We start from the raw sequence: 25,208 nt of genomic DNA, 5'->3' as shown, positions 1-25,208 counted from the left end.
AGGGTGGTTTATGAGGATAAGGAGCAAAAAGTAAAGACAGACCTTTCTGTAGTAAAAAGTAAGTGGGTTCAGAAGATCTGAAAATATGGTATAGATAGATACTCTTACTTTAGAATGGGATTTCTGTTTGCTTAAAACAAATACTGGAATATGAGATGGTGGTTAGAGTTTCAACTTCAAATCTGTTTACTCAGTAGATTAGCAATCCAGTGTTAGAAACTGAAATATGGAAGCTAGGAGCTAGATGGCACCTTAATCTGAGGTTATGGGCGCAACAACGGAATGTCTAGGCAAACCTTTTTTAATAGCAAGACTACAAAGCTGAAAATGAATGAACTGCAGCTAAAATATTATGTTAATTTTTCACATGGTCTAGTCCTTTCCCCCCTAATATTCTTAAGAGAGTCTCTTCTCCAGTCTCCAGAGAGTAGCTGGAAGTGGGAAGGCAGAAAATGGTCCTCCTTCCTTTCCACTCTGCAGTTTTAATCTCAGGCGCAGTGCTGCACCCAGTGCTCAAAAACTGCCTGTGCTAATGAAATTCTGTTGCAAAATGCACCTAGAACAATGGGAGTTTCAAACACTGTAGCAAACTGATTTATGGTGATGATGATGATGATGATAATAATAATAATAATAATAATAATAATAATAATAATAATAATAATAATAATAGACTGCTTTCACCCTCCAAAACAAGGTGGATAAAAATCAATGATTTTTTAAAAATAAAAAATCGGATTTTTTTTATTTAAATCGGATTTTTTTTAAATAAAATGCTTTTTGAGGAAAATATATTACCATCCAAAGGTTATTCCATCATGAAATAAAGATTAGTTTTTTAATTATGTAGAATGTGGTTGTATATGTTTAATTTTTTTGGTAAATAAATTCCATTAATCCATTCACAATGTTATGCTCTTCCAGAGGTTTTTGTAAGATTATTGGGCAGTTTCTCTGCCTGCAAGATATTATCACAGATGCTTGGTTTACTTTTGCAGTTCTCAAAACTGAATTTGACTCAACAGAGATCACATGCCTCTTCTTCACAGCAAAAATGTTATAACATGAACAGAGTTGAGAAAAAGGCCTTAATCCTATTGTTCTACAAACCTAAGAATACAGAATCAACCCCTTCAGTGCTAAGTTTCAAGAAGTTCAGTGAATAGAATAGAAACAATATTTTTCTGATTGTTTGGAGTGGACAGTATTTAAGTTTTTCATGTGTAGGCTGGGCTGACAGTCTAAGTTTCTTAAAATATATATATTTTGTTTTTGTTTAGCCAAATTACCTAACAAACATGGATGTTTGTTTAAGCAAATAACATATGCTGCAGTGTTATTGTTTCAGTTGAATAAATTATTTAAATTGTTATTATTAAGGTAATGATTATTTTTCTCCTTCCTAAGTACAACAGAAAAGTTGTCCAAATACAGTATGAATGATTAACCTATTAAACTGGGGATAAAAAAAAACTAATATGAAAAGTTGTTATTCTAAAAATCTTCATCTACCAGCATATTAAAGTTATACCAGCAAGAATTAGTCTTTATATAGAAAACTATGATTTAAATCAAGCCTTACTGACTAGTGATTTAAATCGTGATTTAAATCAGTTTGATTTAAATCAAATCCACCCTGCTCCAAAATGAAGGGGAAAAGTCATTTGATCCAGGGACAGGCCACACATATATTGGCATATTTCTACCTTTTTTCTTAATGGTGACACAAACCATTCATAACGTAAGAATATTCTTCACAATTGTGAACAGGGCAGTGGAGTGAAGACAAGCTACAACAATTAACTATAACGTTGTTCACTGCTCCTGCTCAGGCTGCGCAGAAAAAAAGCATTTTGGTTCCTGAAATTCATTCTGATGGTGCAGATAAAATGTAACTGATAGAATTATACAGGATGTGGTTTTAGTGTGTGAAAACAGTCAAAATCCAAGGATCTCCAGGCATGCACCTCCAGATGGTGGAGATGTCAGGCGCCATCCTGGAGCCCAGGCATCTTCACTGGTTGCAACTGCCCAATAGCCAGGGTGCAAAATGTGTCTGGCACCTGGCTAATTTTGAACACTGGAGAGGGAAATGGACAGCATACAAGCCAAAGACCACTTGTGTACATAACAGTAAATGGGCCATTTCTTCAGTATCTTAGAAAAACACTTGCATTGAGGTTTTGGTAATGTGCAATGATTTAATCAATTAATCTTTCAGTTCATTTTAATCTGCCTAAAGACAGATTAGTACATTAGAAGAAATCTTTGTTGTGCTTTATAGCCCTAGTGACAACAAGTAACTACTTCTGTTTTTTTGTGTTGTTTCAGGTCCATATTGAGATTCACTAAATCGTGTCTTATGCTACAACTAAAAGGCATTCCATTATTTACTGCAGTTCAGTACAATGCAGAGTTTGGAGGACAGACGGGTGATGCATATCTCTTATATTAATATGGAACAGGAAGATGACGTAGGACACCAACACCTGCGTAAAAATACCCTGAATGAGCAGAATGAAATTCTTCGTCTTCCAACTATCCAGTCATTAGTGAACAACTCTCACGTGGATAATAATCATTTGCAAAAGGAGTTCTTCTCTCTTAAGATCAGGAACTGCACTCTGTTTAAAGCTGTCCCATTGCCTCATATTGGCAAAAAAAGGCCACCACGCTTGAGTGATGCAGCGAATGGAGCTGCATCTTCCAAGGAATCGCTAGGTCCACTTTTTTCTCCTGAAAAAGATATATTTGAAAAGCTCTTTAAACACTTTGATAGCACTGCAGTGACAGGCTGGCTGGAGAAGGCACACAACTTCATTAGTGACATGGGCACGTGGAGTTGTTGTGGAGATAACTTTGTACGCTTTGCACATTTCTGGCTGTCTGAACTCCAGTACAACCACAAAGAGCAACTGTTAGAACTGGAAATGGGAGTTATTGAGGATGAAGTACGCCTTGCTTTTGAGGGGTCAGGCTCCAAGGAGTTCCAGCCATCGGATTTGAATTTCATTCTTGCAGCTGCGCTGAGTGAATATCCCATCGTACTTGTGAACGACCAGAACCCATATGTTTTTCTTGACTATTTAAACTTTATGTCTTCAGCGGACACATCTGAATATAAGGAAATGCTTTCAGCTATACAGTACACAACCAAGAACCCTCAGATAGCTCAGTGGTTGCTAGCTATACGAGCATTTGCACTTGCAAATCTCTGGCATGCAATAGTGAAGGTAAAAATGCAATAGTTTTGAAATGCTAGTGTCAGTTTGTTGCAATGTTCCTTGTAAAGCACTTTTAAGATCTGTCAGTGGCCAAGAGATAATAACAGGAGGTGTTGTAGTAATAACTTTTAGGCAACCGACATTAAAAAAAGCTTTAGGGAGTTAGTTAGCTGTCATACCTTTTATTATGGTGTATGTTGATGGAGAAGATTTCAATATTTTCAGGCCTGTTGAGTAAAATGGCTGGCTGATAACAGGCATTAAGGACCCCATCCTGTTATTTCTTCTGAATTAGTATATAAGGACAGGGTTGTATCCAATACTAGTCCTGCTGCAATTAGACCTATTGAAATTAATGGACATGCATAATTTAGGTTTATTAATTTCAGTGTATCTACTTGGAATATAACTTAGTTGGATACAACCTGCCGTGTCTGAACTTTGCACCCCTTTGGGCTGTTTCAAATGTATTATGGTGACAAACCTATATTTTTCATTGCATCTACACTCGTCACGAACAACCCCAACTTTCTGCCTTGTGCATAATAGCTGAATGCAAGTATTGTGAGTGTTCATTTCCTTTTTAAAGCGTCTCTGTTGGGCCTTCCTAAATCCACTTGCCCTTGTTCACGCTATGAGATAGTTCAACTGTAATGCAAAAATTGCCACCACCTGACAGATGCATGATTTTTGAGTGGCCACTGAGCCAGGATCTGAAGCTATGGCTTGAACTGTTTTTCAAACAGCAGTTTGGTCAAGCTGGTTTGGCATTCCACCCAAACAAAAATCACCATTGCGTCTGCTCTTGGAATCTGTTGTTTGATAATTCTCTGAGAAGACAGTGGAAGGGGGAAGCTGCAAAGCCCATGTTTTCCCTGTTTGGCATTTCAGTTGAACAAATCCTACGAGAAGTCTTCCTACTGCAGCAACGTTAGTAAGGTCTTTTTATTCTAAGCATATCTCTGATACTGAACACACTCATGTGCTTCTTTTAAAAGAGTGGGTTACTCTAGAGATGTGAAATTTATCTGTAGGCAGTGAATGTGTCTAGAAGTTAGCACAAATGTTTCATTATTAATCTCAGCTATATTCCTCTGGGATGGAGTGTTGGCCATGGTGCCTGCCAGCAGCCACTTAAAAAACTGAACTTTGGCAATGCAGATGAGCGTCTTGCCTTTGCTACTATTGGCATTGAGGAAAAAAGAATGGATGATGCTGTCAGGGATCCCTAAGCCTGGTTCCATTGCTACTCATGACAGTGGTTTAACTTGTTTTTAGGCAAAGGTCTTTAAGCTGAACATGGGCAAAGCATGCTGTTAAATAAAGGTGAATATACACCAGCCTTTCCCAACCTGGTCCCTTTCAGATGGTTTGGGCTACAACTCCCATTGACCATAGCCATCATGGGGAATGGGCATGGAAGATGGTAGTTCAAAACAAGGTGCAGGGTGAAGACTGGTGTTCAATATTGGGTAAAAAAATTGCCATGGATGCAAGCCTTCATCCTATTTATTAAATAAACGAGAGTTGGAATGCTATAGGAATCTTGTGTCACACTCTTCTTATTTGTTTTATTTTTCCTAAGAGGAATAGCTGTGCTTAGTTTCTTGCAGGAAGAACAATAACCAAATGTCATCGGGCACCCTAAAGACTGACAGATACATTGCAGCATAATTTCTTGGGAAATCAGTGATTTAGTATCCATATTCTCCCTCTTTTTGTGCATTTCATTAAGTGGACCCTGGTCCATGCAAACCTTTACCATATTAAATCTGGCAGTCTTTAAGGTACTGCAAGATCCTTCACACACACAGTCAACCCTAAATCAGGATGCTTGTAATAAAAGCCTTAATAGGAAATTGTGGACTGTGAGGACAGTCTTCCATTTTAAAAATGAAATTTTAAGCTATTAAGAAAACATGTTGGATAGACGACTTAGCAATTTTCAGCTAGATCTGTGAGGAGATATATATTACAGATGTATAGCCCTTATGTCTTTAACAGCATTCTGTTTATAGTTCTATCCCTAACGGTTCATTGCAGAATTTTATCATTGCAGAGCATGGTCATCAGGGCAGTCTCGAGCAGGTCGCGCGTCCTGGTGCTGAGGGGCGGAGATCGCTCCGGCGCCCTCACAGGACGCAGCATGGTTTCCGCGCGGCGCGCTGCCTACCGGCCCAGCACCCTGACACACCACACCACCGGGGGTCTACCTAGAGCCGGCCCTGATGGTCATGCTCTGCTTTCAGCAATCATCTTTTGTTTTAAACCTTTTAAAATCTCCTTGACCCAGAGCAGACATAATGTTTCCCAACCCTGAACCATGTTTAAAGGATTGAAAATGTGCCACATATTTATTTTCTCCCTCCCCAACCCTTTAGCCATACTTCATTGTTTTGCTAACATTCAACAATGATGAGGATTTGCTCCTGACACTTTGGATTTGAAGTCATAGCTAGAATCTGGTTTCAATTCCTGGATTAGAACCAAATCCTAGTTTGTGTTAACCATGGCTAACATTCATGTAAAATGGCTAACAATATCAAGCCATGTTTAAGGGATGGAAGTAATGTATATTGGCTCATTGTCTAGAGATCACTTATTTTTAACAGAGGTTTTGGCAGCTTTACTTTCTTTGTGTTTAGCTGGCTTCTTTCTGCAGTCTTGCATCCTGCATTGGAGCATTAACATAACTTGGGTGTGCATTGGTTTTCTTTGCATTTGTCATGTTGAAGTGTCAGAATAAGCCAGTGGAGCACTTATGTTTTAAGGCATTTATGAGGGCAGGAAGCATAAATCTTAACTGGAAATCTTAGTTAACTATGCTTCTTGTTTAGATCAGAGCTAGGGAACATTTGGTGCTCTGAGTGTTACAGGACTACAACTCCCATCATCCCTGATCATTGGCCATTCTGCCTGAGACTGATGGGAACTGGAACCAAAACAGTTTCCTCATTTAGATGGATATTTTAACTGTCATTTAGTTACTGTGAAATACAGTGGTACCTTGGTTTATGAACTTAATCCGTTCCGGAAGTCCGTTCTTAAACCAAAGCATTCTTAAACCAAGGCGTGCTTTCGCATCGCAGCGGGGGACTCAATTTACAAATGGAACACACTCAACATGTTCTGCTTCCAAGGCAACGTTCACAAACGAAAACACCTACTTCCGGGTTTGCAGCATTCTTAATCCAAGTTGTTCATAAACTAAGCTGTTCTTAAACCAAGGTACCACTGTGTCCCTGTATGCTTTCTGTAGTATGTTGATCCCATAATCTTTTCTGTGTAAAATGTTGGTTGGTTTTACTTCTACCCATAGCAGTTGCTTGACAGCAACTCCTGTTGATACTCTCATCTAGAGGCATAATGGTGCATTTAGGTGTCATTTGGTAACAGAGGCAGAATTATAGTGATTTGGTAGAGCTTTGGGGGAAAGTGATTTCAGAGTCTTCTTATTGTTATACAGTTCAAGAGGTACCCCCCAAATAGCAGTGACTTTTCAAGAGCGCCTTTCCCCACATACCTCATAATAACCAGAGGCATAGGTGCTTCTGAAAAATTATCACAAGTGGTCCAAAATATTTGAAAACAGGTAGTAATTGAAGTACCCTTGCCCTCTCTGAATGACAGTTCTACTTAAAAGAGGCTGCATGCATTCACCTACCAAGTTGCATTTTGCAAAATATCAGAAACCTTTGGGAATAGATAGACACAGTTGTATCTTAAAGCTCTGTGTATTTAAAAGCCACAGGTGGCTCTCAGTATTTTGCTGTAAACATCTCATCACTCCAAGCTGCAATAATCATGACATTAATGATACAGACGGACATCTGGGGGACGATGCAACAAGTTCTGCAAGCCCAAGAAGACTTTGGGTTTGGGTTTCTTGAATAGCAATGCCTCATGGCAAAGTTCTTTTTGAAATGAAAGTTTCCAAGAGCCTGCTGGCCATAGGATTCTGCCTAAAATGTGTGTACAGTGGTACCTCAGTTTAAGTACACAATTGGTTCCGGAAGTCTGTACTTAACCTGAAGCGTACTTAACCTGGAGCAAACTTTCCCATTGAAAGTAATGGAAAGTGGATTAATCCGTTCCAGACGGGTCCGCGGAGTACTTAAACTGAAAGTACTCAAACCGAAGCGTACTTAAACCGAGGTATGACTGTATCTGCGTGTATGTTAGCTTTCTAGCATCTCTCTTTAAATGTTTCGAGTGAATTTAATGCACTTGTACTTTTAACGAAAATTGTGTACAGTACCTGCCTTGAATTTTGACTTTTAAAAACCTGGATGGTAGTTGAAACATTGCAGCAGAACTAAAAAGAAAGTGGGTTTAGTGAAGTTACTAACAGCTCTGTTAAGCTAAGGCAATGTTCAGCCTGATACGCTGTTTGTCCCCTTTTGTGTACCCAGGCTTACTCTCAGCTAAGCACAGACATGGGAATATGACTTTACCTTTTATTTCAGAGGGACTAGCAGCCTAGTCCTAACCACATTTGTTATTCAGAAGTCCCATGCAGTCTGAAGAGGCTTACATTTCAAGTACATACATTTAGAAGTGAAGCCTACATTGGCAAATATTTGAAGACATCTCCTTAATTAGGCTGTCGATTGTATTGTAACAACATACTTGTAGAGTCTGCACTTTATACTAGGGTGGGGATGAATCTATTTTTAAAGAAGTTTCTTGCACTATTTAGCTGACGGTGTATTTAGCTGACAATGAAGGCTTATATAAAAAGACAATGTTTTGTTCTTGATGAGGGGGTGAGGAGTAAGGGATGGGTATAAGTCAAAGAAGGGCTTGTTTAATATCTAATTAGGGTGTTCACCACTTTCACTGTATGTGGCTTCTTGGTCCACTTTTGTGGGAAAAGAGACTTTAAAACTGAAGATAGAGTTTTATCTCCTAGAAAGCCGAGGCAGATTTTGGAATTATTCTCTGTAAATGCCCTTTTAAAACTACCAGTTAAAACTCTGTACTTGCAAAACAGCAACTGCATACTAGCACCTGAGTGAGTTTTGCCCTTTTGAAAACGGGTTGTGGCAACATGGATGGTCCCTGCAATGCTTTCTAAATGTCCTTGAAGGTTTACTGTGAAATAGCAAAATATCATGAGAAGTCTGGGGGACAGGGAGGACGAATGCCCACTCTGCAAACTCACATGCCTTATTCATGTGACATATATTCTCTAGAAGAGTTTATATTTCCTGAGTATTGACAGAATTGGAATTAAATTATAAGATTATTCGCTAAATGTCGTGCTTTTTAAAATTCAGTTCTATAAGGCATTGGTCAAAACCCAGCTCTCCTCTGAACAACCTGTCAAGAGTTCTGTTTCTGCTACTAGAAAGCAATCCAGCGAAGTGGTTAAAGAAAGGTAAGATTACTTGCATTTAGAAAGTGAAACTTTCCAATAGTATATTTCCTGACTTAATATTGTGTTTAAACTAGAACTGATGCAAAAGCTGCACTGCTTTGTGAAGTTATTGGGCACCACCCACCAGGATGTATATTTTTCAACTTGCACAGCCGAGATGGTTGCTGGTGGATTGTGGCCATTTTCTTAAAGTTAGGTCGTGCTTTATATATATATAAGCTTGAACTGAATATGTGCCTGTACTAAATTTTGTATGCAACGCCAAAAATCACAGCACAATAATGATTTGTTGATGTTTGTCAATAGTCTTGCTTATTAGTCATTTTTTTATAACCACATAAGTATGTAGAAAGGCTTTTTAGAATGTAGTGGATAAGTTGGTAATGCTTATGGAGGCTACATATCTAATTCACAGTGAAGCCTTGCATGACTGAAATATTTGCTGTTATGTGACTGACCAATACTTGCTTCACTTGCTTCATAGAAGAAACTAACATAGCATTGTCTGTTCTGTAGAGCAAAACTGTGTGTCTTCCTTTTTCTTCCTCCTCAAGGGTGCAACTTCTAAAATCAGCATCCTATCTGCAGCGTTAATTAATATCAATGGAATTTGTGCAAGGACTTCATTGAAATGGATTGATGTTCTTTCTTCTTCAGCACAGCTTAGTCAATTGCATTTCTGGGTTTCCCCCCTCTATGCACAGTGGAGCACTGGGTGGGATATTAAAATGTCAGGTTTTCAAATCAGTCAAACATGGGCATAGTACCTGTAAGGGGGAAGGCTTATAGGGAACAGCCCCCCCCCCACTCATCAGGTCGAGTTCCTCAGAGAGCAGTAAGTCCAGCAGCGGATCAGATCACAGAACCCAAATGTGGGAGAGTTCTGGCAGGCCTCTGTCCCTCCTAACCCCTCAACAGAACTGCAGATCTAAGCAGTATGAAAGACAAAATAGATTTGCATCTCCAGTATATCTGCCCAAGCCCCATCAGTGCACACCAGTTAAATGAGAGCTCAAGAGGTGCACTTGTTGTGGTTTAGTCGTGTCCGACTCTTTGTGACCCCATGGACCAGAGCACGCCAGGCACTCCTGTCTCTCGCAGTTTGGTCAGACTCATGTTCGTAGCTTCGAGAACAGTGTCCAACCATCTCGTCCACCCATCTTAGACCACCCATTTTCTCCACTGCCTCCTGGCACTGTCTGTATGCATAACAACATAAGAACCTTGAAGGATTGCATCAAAGGTTCACACATTCCTGCATCCTGAGTCTTTCTGTGACCAGCCTGGTCCCTCCCGGGCATGATGATGGCAGCGCTCTCCCACGGTTGCGCCCCAGCCTCTGGCATTTAGTCATACACTGCCTGGGAGTATGGAAGTTTTTATGGCCTAGTCTCTTCTCTTTAGTTTTGTCCAATTCCCTTTTCAAAACCTCTAAGCCTGCCCTGAGGCCCATTTCCAAAATGCCTTGTGGCAGCAAACCCTTTAATTGTTGTGCTTTGTGTGAAGTGTTTTCCCCATGCCTTAGCACTGGGATGGGAAAACAGGGAAAACAGCTCCATTGAGCATTATGGGATTCCTCTGCACATGCTGTGCCTGTGTGCCAGTGGCTTTCCTATCAAGAAAATGTTTATAACTTCTGCTCACAGGTTTCTCTAGATTTAGATTTGGCATGGACCACTGTTGAAGAGGTACAGCAACTTTCTAGATTTTCACATTTTATTAAAAAATAGCTTAATGAAAGGGGTTCATGTACCACATTCAAACTATGTTTAAAAGAGAGTTGCAACCCAGGAGTGCATTGGTATCTGTAAAAATACGTACACAAATTTCCAGAAGCTGATGATGGGATTGCATCCTTGCACCACAGGAGGGAGATAGAGGTCAAATTCAATGTTATTAAAAATGTTGCAGCCTTTTTAAGTATCTATATATCACCCGCGAATCTGCTGAATTTTTCTCTCACTGTTGTCATAGCAATTAGCATAATATATCAAAGCTGAAAACCATATGTATGCATTGTGATGGTTTTTAAAATCTGAACACGAAATGCTGCTGGATGGTTTTTACAGTACTGAGCTGCGTGGGAAAAGAGAAATAAAAAGTCGTGGTTGAAAACTCAGAACCAGTTTGCTTTTACTGTCTTCTTCCAGTCTTGTCGTTCTTCTTTCTGTCTTGGCAGGAAACCACTGCTGTCAGCTATCCTTTTCAATCTGTCTTTCTGCTGTTACATAAAGTTGAAAGGGCAGGTATACTTACACTGTCCAGGGTCCAAAGAACCGCTTTGAGGCTTTTTATACGTAATCAACCGGTATATAAATTGTATGAAATAAATAAGTAGATAAACTATGGAACAAGTTCTGTGGGGCATTCTGCAAATAGTTGCTTGTCCTTTACCTCTTGGCGAGCTTCCTTTGATACTGAGGGGAGTTTCAAAATCAGTTTGCAATAGGTGGTGGCTGCAGTGATGGTAGTCAGAAGTCCGGAGGGGAAAAATCAAATGCCACTTGTGTGTGTTTCATAGGGAGTTGCCAGCCAAGTAATGTCTACTCTGACTGGCAGCTTTCCAATCCTTAGAACTGCCTGGTACCTGATCCTTTTCACTGGATATGCCAAGGATTGAACTGGAATCTTACCAGTCAGTCATATTATTTCCTTTAAAATATATATATATTAAACTCTATATTTTTGGTCCAGTGGGTAATGAACAGACTAAAAAACCAACAAAGCACATTGTGGATGTGGCAGGTATACAAGAGAAGAAGAAAAATAGCATAAGTATATATTTTAATATACTGAAATAAATAAATAGGTAAATAATGCATATTTATTTTTAAAAGGCCAACAAAAGAGCATTAACATCTAATTCTAAGATGTATTTTAATATAAATTGTATTTTAATATTTTGCTGGAAGCCGCTCAGAGTGGTTGCGGAAACCCTGCCAGATGGGCGGGGTATAAATATATTATTATTATTATTATTATTATTATTATACTTTATTTTATTTTGTAAAGAAAAATTTTAGTGAGGAGGGGAATAGACACATGAGGTAAATCATGGATGAGGAAAACAAATAGGGGGGAATACTAATTAAAGCTGCTACCAGATGAATTCATACCTTGCGGGGAGACTACATTGAGATGGGACAATTATCAAGGTACATGATAAAGGCATACCAAATACAAGCATAATCCTCAGGCTCTGCTGGCTCTTGGTAGCTTCACCACCCTCAGAAGCACAGGGTGGTGGTTTGGGAGAAAACATTCCATGTTATGGAATTCTCTTTCCACAGAGATGCACCTGGAACCTTTATCATGCTGAAGATGTATGTCTTTACCCTGGCCTGTGACATCTGAGATGTATATTTTCAGGATCCACCCTGTTCCTGTGACTATGATGGTTTTTAAAACTGTTTTAAATTTTTTTTATCTTGTCCCCTCCACCCCAGAAGAACTGTTTTTCGTACTGAATTTTAAGTAGTTGTAACCTGCCCTGGGACTGTAATAATAGCTATAAAATATTGAATGTGGTGGACCAAGGGGGAAATATGTCTGTGTAGATTGCAAAAGCGACTCAGAGGTCAGTGCAGTGCAAACACACCTGATTGGTACTGCCAATGTGTTTGTATGGCACAGACCTCCCCACTTCCTTCCCCTCTTCCTGTCAGTAAGCAACAGCTGCCCACCTGCTGGAAAGCTGGCATAGGTGCTGCACCCAACCCAGTGAGCCGCTTGTGGTAGATTGAGAATGCCCTCCCTCCCCTACAAAGCAATTATGAATTTGCTTGAAATGCATCAAAATTTCACCGGGCGGGGGGGGGGGTAACAAATCTAGTCTTGGTATGATTTGCTTTTAATTTGAGGTTGCCTTGCTCACTGAAGATTTCAGAGGTCCATGGAGTGATATAGCATGTCCTTTTGCATTAATAAAGAATAAATATTTAAAGTGGGTGCAAGGTGTTGAAAGCGCTACAAACAACACTACATTAATTGCTTTTCCTTTGTGCAAGAGGCCATTTCTAGCAAAATGCGCTAGATGGAGCTCATGTATGACGTACTGGAACATAACTGCCAAACCGATATTTTTGGTCAACTGTTTTCTGTTGTGTCACAAGCCTCTCCTCACTCATTCACACATTATGCATTGGCAGAGGCCAGTGTCCCCATACAGCTCGTGCTTCCATATGTATTGTGCTCCCTTGCACATTCATATGAAAATCTTACATCCTGTTAGCTAAACATACTTGCCCCCAGTTAGAATCATCCACAAATAGTTAACTGTGCACTTCAAAAGAGAAAAGAATGGCCTGTCAGTTGAACCAAAGTTAAGAAATGCATAAATAAACTTCCAGAAACCCCACATTTTAGTCTGTATTTCATGGGGCATGATGCTGATGGGGACTGATGGGAGTTGGAGTCCCACAACATCCATTGAGCATCACAGTGGGTACCCCTAATGTAGCACAATGCCTCTGGCTCCCATTATTCCCGACTTTGGGACTTCATCAGCTGCACAATAATATTCTCCTGGAATGTCTTGTCGAATAAGGCAGGTAATCTGGTTTCCACCCTATAAATCTGTGGGGCAGAAAGGATGCAGGTAGAGCTGTAGTCAGGAGTTTGGTACTGTATTGTTATTGCATTTGTATTTGTTTATTTTTAAACAAATACAAATGCAATAACACTTATCCAGCAGTACAATTACAGTGGTGCCTCGCTTAACGAATGCCCTGCTTAACGAAATTTCCGCTTAACGAAAGGATTTTTCGAGCGGAGGTTGCCTCGCTAGACGAATGCGTTTTACGAAAAATTCATCTAGCGAATCGCGGTTTCCCATAGGAATGCATTGGAATTCAATTAATGCGTTCCTATGGGGGGGGAAATTAAAAAAAAATTCAATGCATTCCTATGGGATTCGCTAGACAATTTTTTCGCTATAAGAAAAGACCCGTGGAACGAATTAATTTCGTCTAGCAAGGCACCACTGTAATTGTGTTTGTTTTAGGAGTTTGGTACGGTTGAGTTCTTGCCTGCCCAATAGCATCACAGGAAGTTAGGCTCTAAAAATCAAAGTAGTTTTCAGCTGGCCATCCCTAGGAAGCATATGTTTTTATGCCAGACAGAAACTTTACTGCTGCTGGTGAAGAGTCTGATTAGGCTGTGTGTAAGACTACTTGAGAGAGAGAGAGAGAGAGAGAGAGAGAGAGAGAAGCAAATGGAAACACCACCTCTGATCAGGGCCCAACTGAGAACCAGGAAGGTGTGGATTCCCTCCTCCTCCCTATGATGAAGCAGGTTGTTGCCTATGGCACCTCATGCTGCAATAAATCAGTTTGTCTCTATAGTGCCCCAGATTTCTCAGCATTGCTGCAACAGATGTATTAAATCGCTCCCACCTTGTGACATGCTGACGGTGAGGTTGCATTGGAGTAGAATTGCTGTCGGCAGCAGCAGCTTTGGTTTCCTTTGATGTACGGATTCTCATCTGCAAGTTAAAATAATCACGGGTTTGTTGATTTATTCTCATCCATGGTTCATAGGCAGATATTTGCATCAGCCACCAACCATTGCAATTTGCTTAGAAAGTGCCAATGTATATACAGGTGAAACTTGGGAAAATTAGAATATCGTCAAAAAGTGCATTTATTTCAGTAATGCAACTTATTATTTTTTACTTTTCTTTTAATTTTTACAAATTCTTTCTTTTGGAAATTCCACACTAATAAAACAAATAGTAACAATAATACAAAAATAAACATTGCTATTACATTTCATTAATTACATTCCATTTATAATCGACCCGCCTAACGACAAATAATTACAATTACAACAAATAAAGGCGTGACATATCTTGCTTTGCATGTCATGCATCTATCTCGTATATTGGTTTCACCTTTTAAGTTGCATTACTGAAATAAATGCACTTTTCGACGATATGCTAATTTTCCGAGTTTCACCTGTAAATACACCTATGCATATAAGATTGGCATACTATATTTAAATTTATACCATTTAAAACTTGGAGAGCATCCTCGTGGACCTTATTTTAATATCAGTCCCTAGAAATTATGTCATCCCAGACTTCTTTGATGTAGGCTCGCCCATGGATTAAAGGTAGAGCTGTGAAGATGGCCCGTCCTTGTATGAGAGAGAAGTTTTTCTTTCCAGCTTCTTTTGATCTGACAGAGATCAGGCTGTTTAGCCTGGAGTATTTCACTGTGATCTCAGTGTTTTTCGAAGTACTTCCATCGACCTACTGATTTTATTTAATTCTAGGCTATTACCAATCTAGCGTACTTGTGTGCCCCTTCAGGCCACTTGATATAACGTGCATAGCCTTTATTCTACGATGCTCAGAAATGACCATAATTAGAGCGGCCCTAGCAATTTCTGTCCAGCATAGTTTGCAGACATACACAGGCATTCCTAGATGTTGCTCAATCCTCAAATGTGTTTGCATCCTGTCCCTGTGTGAAGGAGGAGCAGATGTACTGCTGAAGAAGAATGCAGAGCCAGGTAGACAGGAGTTCTGTCAGCGTTCAGCCCTGCCCAGACCTTGAACCTCAGGTCTCCTCAGGGGCAGGACTTTCTAGCAGATCTCACGATTACCAATGTGGAGGAGCCATCCGATTGGAACATCCCTGCCATAGCCTTGGCGGTCCCCACACCATTTGCCTGGGATCCTGGCTGGTTCTTAGACACACACCCCATCTTCCGTTGGAGCAGAGGTGACAGCAAACCAGCCATGCAGCTTCACTGCTATTGGTGAAGTGTTTGACTAGCTGCAAGTCAGGCTTCAACCAGGCCCTGAGAGAAAGGGGTGGGATGAGGCCTTGGTCTTAGTGGTTTCATTGCTGACGCATTAACTCTCCTTCGAGCTCTAGCCTTCCTGACCTTGGGGAAAGGGACTCCTACTCATGCAGAAGCTTCCTGTTCTCTTTTGTGATGAGACTGTTCCATGTATGCATAGGGATGTTCCATGTATCATTATCATTATTAATTTGTTCCCCGCCCATCTGGCTGGGTTGCCCCAGCCACTCTGGGCAGCTTCCAGCATACATAAAAGCATAGTAAATCATTAAACTTTAAAAAACTTCCCTATACAGGGCTGCTTTCAGATGTCTCCAAAAAGATATATAATTACTCATCTTTTTGACATCTGATAGGAGGGCATTCCACAGGGTGGGTGCCACTACCGAGAAGGCCCTCTGCCTGGTTCCCTGTAACTTCACTTCTCACCGTGCAGGAACTGCCAGAAGGCCCTTGGTACTGGATCTCAGTGTCTGGGCTGAATGATGGGGGTGGAGGTGCTCTTTCAGGTATACAGGGCCTAGGCCATTTAGGGCTTTAAAGGTCAGCACCAACACTTTGAATTGTGCTTGGAAACGTACTGGGAGCCAATGTAGGCCTTTCAGGTTATATAGTCCCAGCGGCCTCTCCCAGTCACCAGTCTAGCAAGCGCATTCTGGATTAGTTGTAGTTTCCGAGTCACCTACAAAGGTAGCCCCACGTAGAGTGCATTGCAGTGGTCCAAGCTGGAGATAACCAGCGCATGTACCACTCTGGTGAGACAGCGCGCAGGTAGGTAGGGTCTCAGCCGGTGTACCAGGTGGAACTGGTAGACAGCTGCCCTGGAAACAAGTATGCAGGAGGAGTTTCTCCTGTAGACGGAAAACTACCGGTATATGAGAGAACGGTAATACTGTGGGTGCTGTTTGAGAACATACAGGCACACATGCTGAGATTGCTGTGTAACCCAAAAATTATATACTGTATATTCCTGCATATAAGACTATTTTTTAACACAGGAAAATCTTTTCAAAAGTTGGGGGTGGTCTTATACGCCGGGTCATATTTCTTATATGGCAAGTATATCCCAAACTCTATATTTTAACTGGAAAAGTTGGGGGTCGTCTTATACACCCAGTCTTGTACGGTATATGGGAATATACAGTATATGGGAGTTGTAATCTAACAGCATCTCAAGGGACACAGGTTCCCTTTCCCTGAACTAGACAAATTGCTTTTTCAAGTCTTGCTATAATGGCTAGTCATTGATTTGGAAACAGTATATTTGCTAATAGTTTCATTCAAATGAAGGAGGACATTGGGTCTTCCTGCTTTCTTTGCCTTGGTTCCACCCATTCTCCAGCAGCAGTATGAATACTGTCCTGAAACAGGCTTTTGGATTGAATTCACTCTGTATATTGATGAAGAGCATGAGAAGATCCTGCTGGATCAGGCCAATGGCCCAACTAGTCCGGCATCCCAGTGGCCAACCAGATGCTGATGGGAAACTTGAAAGCTGGGCCTGCGCACAACAGCACTCCCCACACCTGTGATTCCTAGCAACTGGAATTCAGAGACGAAATTGCTCTGACAGTGGACATAGAACCTAGCCATTGTATATATACCATCAAATTGAAAGAGACAATACAGTGTAACTGTAAATTATTTCCTAATACCTTTTGGAATAATAATAAAGATACAATGAAGACACAATACATTGCTTATCGTTTGCTATTATTAAAGAACATTTGCTGACTTTCTCAAATCAGTTAAGTACTTCAAACAATCTTTTTAGGTAAGGTTGGTTTACTCATTGAGCAAGCCAACACTGGTATGAACTTACATGGCAATACATCTCTTAGTGTGAATCGTAAGCATATTTACATGGAAGCAAGGTCCACTGAAGTCAGTGGGACTTGCTTCACAGGTTAGGGGTGGCTACTAGCCTGTGACCCACAAGATGCCCTTGGATTTGGCTCCCATCATCCCTTACCATTGGGCACGCTGGCTGAAGTGATGGGAGGTGGAACTCAATGACACCTGAGCAACCATGGGTTCTCCATCCCTGATCTAGGTGATGTGGGTGAGATGACTGGGTCTGAAGCCTGACTCTCCCTAGGGCTTTATGAATGAAATTTGTTTCTGCCAAGAGCAGGGCCTTTTTATTTGTGAACCCAGAGCTTTGGAACACTCCCCCTCAAGAGGTTATTTTCTGATCTTCTTTGATCATGTATTCAGATATATGTAAAAACCTTTAGGCAAGATGCAGAAACCAACTTTGTGTTTACCCAAAGGGCTCATATATACTGGTATACCCTGCTGGTTCACTGCCTCCACCTCTACTTGGGGCATTGAACTCCCTTCTCCTAATGCAAACTGCTGTTGAAACTCTCCCAGAGGGAGGGAGGCTTAGGCGGGAAAGTACCAAATTAAATGCATAGTTCTTTGGAGTCTGGCTGTTGATCGGACATAACAGTGGCCAATCAGTTTGAATGGAATGTAAATGATAAAAATAGCAGTGTTAACTGTTAACATATTTGCTTTTTTCCTTCCTCAGAGCTTTACAGACTGTTCAGTTGGGATATGCAGATGTCTTGGATTACCTTGTTAGAAGCCAGAAGCTTGATCTCAGTGTTGCTGATGAAAAGAACAGAAATCTAATATTTTTAGCCACTATATATGATCAGTCAAAGATCTTGGATTATTTCATTGAAATGGTCAGTCACTCAGAAGATTTACATTTACATTTATTTTTTAGATTTCTGAAACTCTTATTATAAAGCAGGAGGTGTGGAAGGTGATACGCCTGCAAACCTATGCACATTTACCTGGGAGTAAGCCATGTGGGACAGAATTACATTTACTTCTGAGTAAGCCCGTCTAGGATTGCACTGTAAATTGCTATTTTGGTATAACTTTGATTCTGATCTGCGCTATCATTCCTTCAGATTTTAAAATATTCGGATTCATTTTTTGTGATAACGTCATTTGCAAACATGTCACGTTTACACTTTAGATGTTTTGCCATCTACTTAAACATTTGGCCCTCCAGATGTTGCTGAGTGACATCTCCTATAATCCCAGGCCACTGGCCATGTTTGCTGGGGGTGATGGGAGTTGTAGTTCAGCAACATCTGGAGGGCCAAAGGATCCCCATATCCAACCTAAAATGTCTTTGGTGCACATCTGAAACTGCAATGTGAAAAGCAACCTTCAGTGATGTGAGGCTGAGTTAAAAGACTGCTTCTGAAAACTGCACAGCTGTTGATTCATTATCCCCCAAGGGTAATGTGCAGGCTTATGGAGTGGTGACTGTTCAAATTCCACAAGGCGTTGCAATTGTCTTTTTGCAGAAGCAAGCTGGTGTCAACTTTATTAGTTCAGGGAAACGTTTGAATTGATGTCTGCCTCCCAAACTCAGTAGCATCTCTTGGAAATTGTTTTCCTTGGAAGCGTGAATTACAGGGAGATGAGCTCCTCAATAAGCTCAGAAGTAATTTACAGTGAATTCCTTGGCTTATCCACTCATAAGTAAGTTCCACGGAGCTCAGTGGGACTTATTTCTAGGCAAGATTAGCACAGAACATAAAAAGTCCAATGTTGCAATCGGAATTCTTATAAAAGAGTTTATAAGGCACCAGACTTACAATAGATGGCAAAAGTATTGAGAGGCTCTGCAGAGGTACTGTTTCTTCTTAACACCCAAGAGGTCATCATCTTGATCAAGAGCCATCATTATCTTCATAAATGGTGGCGTTGGTGATGATGATGACAACAATTACTGATGAGGTTATACAAGTTGAGCGTGCTCAGTTGGCATGGAATGCTGGCGGGGGGCGGGGGCGGCGGCGAGAGCAGGGTGATGGTGTGACAGGGAGAATGAAAAATCCAAGCCACTCTTCCTCTGGGTCCTGCATCTCGCATTTGGGTCCCTCCTCCAGCTTACTCCATTTCAGCACCAATTCTTTTATGCAACTACATTCATCTATCACAAAATGTAGATACTGCTTGAATAAGTGGCTTACAAAAGCTGTGCAAAGCTGAGCATTTAAAGAAAATGAGAAGAATTCTGCTGGATCAGACTGGAGACCTAACTTCTTAGTCCAACATCTTACTTCCCACCGTGATCAGCAAGATACCTCCAGGAAGCCAAAAAGCACAGGGCATGAAGGCAATGGCCCTCTCTTGCTACTCGGTGGTATACTGCCTCTGAACTTGGAGGTTCTATCCTAGAAAGCACCAAAGGGGCAAACACCCCTCCCCCCCTCCATTATTGGATCTCTGTTGCTTCTTGGAGAAAAGACATTTTTTTTCACATACAAAATGATAACTGAATGATAACTAAAGTGGAAATTAAAACAAATCTGGGACTTCTCTCATGCACCCAAAACCAGTGTTAAGCAGGATTGACCTCTCTGCACAACAGCTGGTGCGTGGAGAAGTCAACCCTCTCCCCCCTTCCTCTACAGGCCAGCCCTGACAGGTGGGCACCAACACCCACCTGTCAAATCATCTGGTGTAATTAAGGTGTCTGGTGATTGACAAGTGGGCCCGCCACCTGTCATAGTTGGCCCATGAGGTTGCCAGTGGTGGTGGGAGATAGAGATGGGAAACCTTTTTGGCCTGCTGGGCCATATCTTTGTTATATGGCAGTGGTTTCCCATTAGCTAAGTACTGTGTACCTCCTGTTTTTCAAAAGCCAAGCCATTGAAACAATGGACATCTCTATGGTAGTTTTTGTTATGTGAATTGTGCCACAGAGTGGGTTACTCCCGGGGGTCCTCAGGCCACCAATTGGGAACCACTGTTATATGGCATTTGCTTTTCCATTTCGTTTGATAAAACTGCAAAGGGAGAGAGGGCTTCTTTTTCTAAACTCCTGATAGTCCAGAAAGCTATGGAGAAAGATGTGCTCCACAGGGAAGGGAATGAACTTCCCTTTGTGCTGAGGTCACTTGGGTAAAGGGTAAAAAGGTTGCTGCTGCCTCCTAAGCAGGCAATGCTTCCTAGTGCCTGGATTAGCAGGAATTCTGCAACTCCCGTGCTGATGCACAGTTCTATTTTAAACTGCCGTACCCTGAGTCACGACAGTCTGGAGTAGTATTGCTTCCCTTGCGGTATTGCTGTCTTTCCACGATTTCAACAGGGATCTTTCCTGTCTCGGGTTCTTTAGCTAGAGATTGCAGGAACTGAACCTGATCCTTCATGCGTGGGAAGCTGCAGATCTTCCAGAGCTGTGCCTCACTCTGCACTCTGTTGCTGCATTGCGATAGTGAAGTGGAACCTCCGGGTTCAGAGGCAGTATACTGTTAAATAACAGTTACTGAGGGGCAGCAAGAAATGTGTGCAATTGCCTTCATTTACCTTTAGTGTGGACCTCCCAGAAGGTACTGATTCTGCACTGTAGGAAATGAGACGCTGTACCAGTTGGACCTTTGGTCTGATCCACAAGGGCTTGATTTATGTCTCTGTAAGTCTTTTAAAATCCAAGTCTTTATACGCCCCAAATCCCCAAGCATTTTGTAAAACTCCAAAACCATCAATGAGGTTTCTGATGCTGCTGTACTTACGTAGTTAAATTTATTTCAGCATTGGTTCTAGCCTATATGAAGAGAGGTGGGTTTTTTTTTTGGTGTGTGTGTGTGTATTTTTACATTAAGAGCTAACTGGAGAACAAAATACTTATTTCTCCATGAGTTTTCTAGGTGGTTTGGAAATGGAAATTACTTTAGTTTTAAAACTTCAAGGCAAATGAGAATTAGAGATGGAAGTGATCTAGAAATCAAAATTTTCATGCATTGACAAAATGGGTCCAGCAACAAAAATTTTGCAGCATGGAGTCTCTCTGTTTAGGATTACAACCAACCATATTATTTACTGGGAAAGCTATTTTATTCCCCTTCCCTGGGTTTTGTCCAGTCTAGCATTCTGTGTCCATTGAGCATGCTCAGTCCTTATTGAGCTGCTTTTAGGGTTCCCCCCCCCCAAAAAAAGATTTATACGTCTGGAAATCTTAGGATTCTCAAAAGCCTGCTGATACTTCCTTTGGTGTGGATGTGTGCAATTTTGGCTACATAAGGCTCTACATTCACAGAATGAGTTTGCTATTACCGTAGTATACAATATACTAGCAATGCTGCTCAGGAATTCTAAGAAACCAAAAAACCAGTGCAATTTTGAAAGGTTCAGTTTGCCATCTTCATTCTAAATGTTGTCCAACTGTATCCAAACATAGGTGAAAACCTGCTCCTTGATCTTGTGAATCATCATGCAAAATATGCTTACGATATCTTAAGAGGAGGCGTGCAAATGCATAACTTGCAGCATTTCCCCCCGAATATATAGTAGATTATGTAGGAAAGTGCACAAAATGCTGGCTTTCTGATTTTATTCTAGCTGGCCCTTAGCTCTGCTTCGGTGGGTGAGCAGTATTTCCTGCTAATTTTCCAGGCTCTTCCTGTGCCCAACATAAACCAAGTAGCAGAAAATGGAAACACAGCACTTCATGCCGCAGTAAACACTGGAAAAATGCATCTTGTGTCTTCGCTCTTGCATTACCCTGGAATTAATGTGAACGTCCCAAATCCACAGTGCGATGGGGCGACTGCGTTACATCTTGCTATTGCTTACGGTAATGCTTCAAACCTTTTTTTGATAAATTCTGATTTTAAGGTAGTTCTGCCATTTTACAAGTGCAAGGAGGTAATACAGGTGTTTTGCCCCGCTTTCTTACGGCCAAATTAGAGGAAACAGTGGAGATTGTGGTCAGATAGAAGCAATCCAGTGTTGGGGGGGGGATTGGGAGTTGGTCCCTATGCAAGGGGTGGGGAAATCTCGGGATTGGGACCAAGTCTCTGCCTGGCCTGCGGAACTCTCCGAAGACCAGGGGGGGAAACCTAGTTAGTGCTTTCCCAGCTTTGGGAAGGAGTTAGTAGGGCTCTAGGACCCTGCCAGAGCCCTCACACTGCCTTACCTGCCTTTGGGAAGGTGGGGTTGGGGGTGGGTTTGGCCTTGCACAGGGTGTCATAGTACCCTACTCCACCACCCCCTCATTCCAGGCCACCCCCCCTCCCTGGCCTTGCTTCATGCCCTGAGATTGCCTAGCTCAGGGCTCAGCAATCTTTTTCAGCAGGAGGCCGGTCCACTGTCCCTCAGACCTTATGCGGGGCTAGACTATATTTAAAAGAAGGGGGAGAGAACTAATTCCTATGCCCCACAAATAACCGAGAGATGCATTTTAAATAAAAGCACACATTCTACTCATGTAAAAGTGTGCTGATTCCCGGACCATCCACGGGCCGGATTGAGAAGACAATTGGGCCGGATCCGGCCCCCGGGCCTTAGTTTGCCTACCCATGACCTACGTAGCTGGAATGTGCTCCTGAACTCTGACAATGCATCTTGCATGTCTGGATGGAGGTTAAGAGAGGGGGTGTTGGTAGAAATTAGCCAACTGCACAAAGGTAAATTTTACATGTGTTGCTCTGCCTACTTTTGCACCTGGTAGCATCCACCACTGGCATGTGGCCCTTAGAAGGTTGCCCAGAAGGGAATGCGGACCTCCGTTTGCAAAAAGTTCCTGACCTGTGCCATTTTCCTGATGAGAAAATCATTCCCACCCATTTGCTCCTTAAATGAAAGCATATGCATGCCGTTATCCATAGGTCTTCATGGGGCAAATAACAGCTTTGGGCAGTGGTGCCATCCTGGCAGGGATCGGGGAAAATGTCCAGGGCCCCACTGAATAGAATTGACAGGAAGGTACCCAAATGCAGGCTTACCACATTTTTAAAGTAAGTTCGTGTTGTTAGCATCCATCTGTCTCGAGAGACAATGGAGTGCACCTCTGGGGTGAGACTGCAATCCTATACAGTATACCTGCTTACCTGGGAGTGAGTCCCACTTGACTCAGTGGGAGTTTCTTTTCAGTAAGCATAGGATTGTGTTATAGGTGATGTAATACACATTCATACACAGTGACTGCATGCCTGGCAGCAGGGTGTGTGTGGAGAGGGCAGTTTCATAAACCGCAGTGCTAAATATGCTACAGAATAGGGGCACTGGGAACTCTACTCCAGCACTGCCATCTTAGAGGAGCTCTCTTGGAAAAGTTTCTATCTGCTGGGTTCCTTTATCATTCAGGTGTAGGGGAGGGAGAAGTAGACTACATTGACAGTGCTAAGCAGATCTCAAAATACTTGTTGTCTGCCCTGTCTGACATGGAAAATTGTTATGCATGCCACACATACCTGTCAGATTGTTGTTGTTTTTTTAAAATCCAGAACATCTAGTCTTGTCCCTGCCCTGATCTTAAAGTCCCAACAGTTTTAAACCACAACAAAATTTAAAGACAAAAAACCCCCACAAGTATTCTACCGTGTTTCTCATATTATAAGACACGTCTTATATTTATTTTTTCCTGAAAAAAACACACCATGGCTTATTTTCAAGGGATGTCTTATTTTTTAATTAAGTACCGGTATCTGTACAGACCACAGACCTGCTCCCACCGGGTCTTCGCGCGCGGCAGGCAAAGGCTGCAGCCGGGTCCCGGGGCTGCGTGCGCGGCAAGCAAAGGCTGCAGCCGGGTCCTGGGGGTTAACGCGGCAGCAGCAACCCTTCTTTGCCACAGACCTGCTCCCACCACCCGGCACGGCTTATTTTCGAGGTATGCCTTATATTTTTCCACATCAGGAAAATCCTGCCATGCCTTATTTTGTAGGGATGCCTTAAAATATGAGAAACACGGTAAAACGTGCATTAATATTCCTAAAGGTTGTGTTAACATAGACATCATAATTAAGATGCTTCCTATTGTCATGTTTTAAGTCTGAAAGGTAAATCTGAAATATTTCACTTGGTAAATTCTAATCCACACATCTGTTGCTAAGCCAGTTAGGAGGTGATTAAGAAACTTTGCTAAACCAGATAGATAAAATCAAAAGTCTTGGAAGACCTGGATTAAATTCCTGAGATCTGAGCAATACAACAAATCATCAAGTTGAAAGCCCATTGTTAATGGTTTATTTTCACAAACATATAAAAGTTGATTTTACAGCTGGGGGATGGCTTAGTTGCAGAGCGTACACATTTGAAGCAGAATGTTCCAAGTCCGTTCCCTGGTCTCTCCAATTTAAAAATGCACACCAAGTAGCGGGTGATGGATAAGACCTCTGTCTGGTACCCCAGAGTAAGACTGGAGAACCTCAAAACGTTGTGAGACTCCCAACTCGCATCAGACTCAGCCAGCAAACAGGGATAGTGGAAGTTACCTACACCTGAAGGGTCACTACTTCCCCATCCCTGTCCTAAATTTTTGGAATTTGTTGGCATCCGTTTTTCTCCGGAGACAAGGGAGGCGTGCACCTTTGGGGGTGAAGTCAAACTGTTGCAGCGCATGCTAGATAAGCTGTTGATCTTACTCTGTGTGAGGCAGCTTCGGGTGGTTGTAGAAAATATATTCTATGCCAAAACATTTACACCTCTCTCTCTCTCTCTCTCTCTCTCTCTCTCTCTCTCTCTCTCTCTCTCTCTCTCTCTCTCTCTCTTAAAATCTATTTAGGGCACCTGGGAATTTGCTATTTGTTGCTGAATGCCACCGCTGATGTAGAAAGTCCCATGGGAGGGTTGACACCTTTGCAACTTGCCGAGATGTTTGGGAATGAAACTATAATTGCCCTTATCAAAATGCACGTAAAGAAATTTAAACTAGAAAATAAAATGTTTGCCTGATCATCTTGTTGAACAACATCCTGTAGAATTTTTGAAAATATACCACCTATTTTAATTTTTCTATTAAAGCTTTCTCCCCGCACAAA

The 25,208-nt window shown here is 41.6% G+C and overlaps 2 protein-coding genes across 3 annotated transcripts in view; both read left to right on the top strand.

Moving 5' to 3' along the window:
• SMIM10L3 (small integral membrane protein 10 like 3) overlaps positions 1–4,768 on the top strand; it is an 8,669-nt gene extending 3,901 nt beyond the window's left edge. The window contains exon 2 of the mRNA XM_088656675.1: positions 2,332–4,768. Within this exon, the coding sequence (XP_088512801.1) occupies positions 2,332–2,352 (21 nt within the window). The 3' untranslated portion in view covers positions 2,353–4,768. The remainder of the gene's footprint in view (positions 1–2,331) is intronic.
• FAM220A (family with sequence similarity 220 member A) lies at positions 2,409–25,208 on the top strand. 2 transcript variants are annotated; one of them, XM_035130952.3, is made up of 5 exons: positions 2,409–3,233; positions 8,504–8,604; positions 17,948–18,107; positions 21,841–22,021; positions 24,953–25,208. In XM_035130952.3, the coding sequence occupies exons 1-5, from the start codon at positions 2,409–2,411 to the stop codon at positions 25,120–25,122; spliced, it is 1,437 nt and encodes a 478-aa protein (XP_034986843.1). In that variant the 3' UTR covers positions 25,123–25,208. The 2 variants fall into 2 exon arrangements, with proteins under 2 accessions (XP_034986843.1, XP_088512800.1); XM_088656674.1 differs by having other exon boundaries at positions 21,787–22,021.

This window comes from Zootoca vivipara, chromosome 13 (genome assembly GCF_965207765.1).
Source record: "Zootoca vivipara chromosome 13, rZooViv2.hap1.1, whole genome shotgun sequence".
NCBI classification, from domain to species: Eukaryota; Metazoa; Chordata; class Lepidosauria; order Squamata; family Lacertidae; genus Zootoca; species Zootoca vivipara.
Note: the sequence above shows the minus strand (reverse complement) of the source record. Positions and strands in the feature narration are given on the sequence as shown.

What these genes read in the sequence shown, in the direction of transcription:
- FAM220A (XM_088656674.1), top strand. Translation starts at nt 2,409, where the DNA reads ATGCAGAGTTTGGAGGACAGACGGGTGATGCATATCTCTTATATTAAT. An exon ending in AGCGAAGTGGTTAAAGAAAG is followed by an intron (nt 8,605 to 17,947) that starts GTAAGATTACTT and finishes TTCCTTCCTCAG; the next exon opens with AGCTTTACAGACTGTTCAGT. An exon ending in TGGATTATTTCATTGAAATG is followed by an intron (nt 18,108 to 21,786) that starts GTCAGTCACTCA and finishes ATTTTATTCTAG; the next exon opens with CTGGCCCTTAGCTCTGCTTC.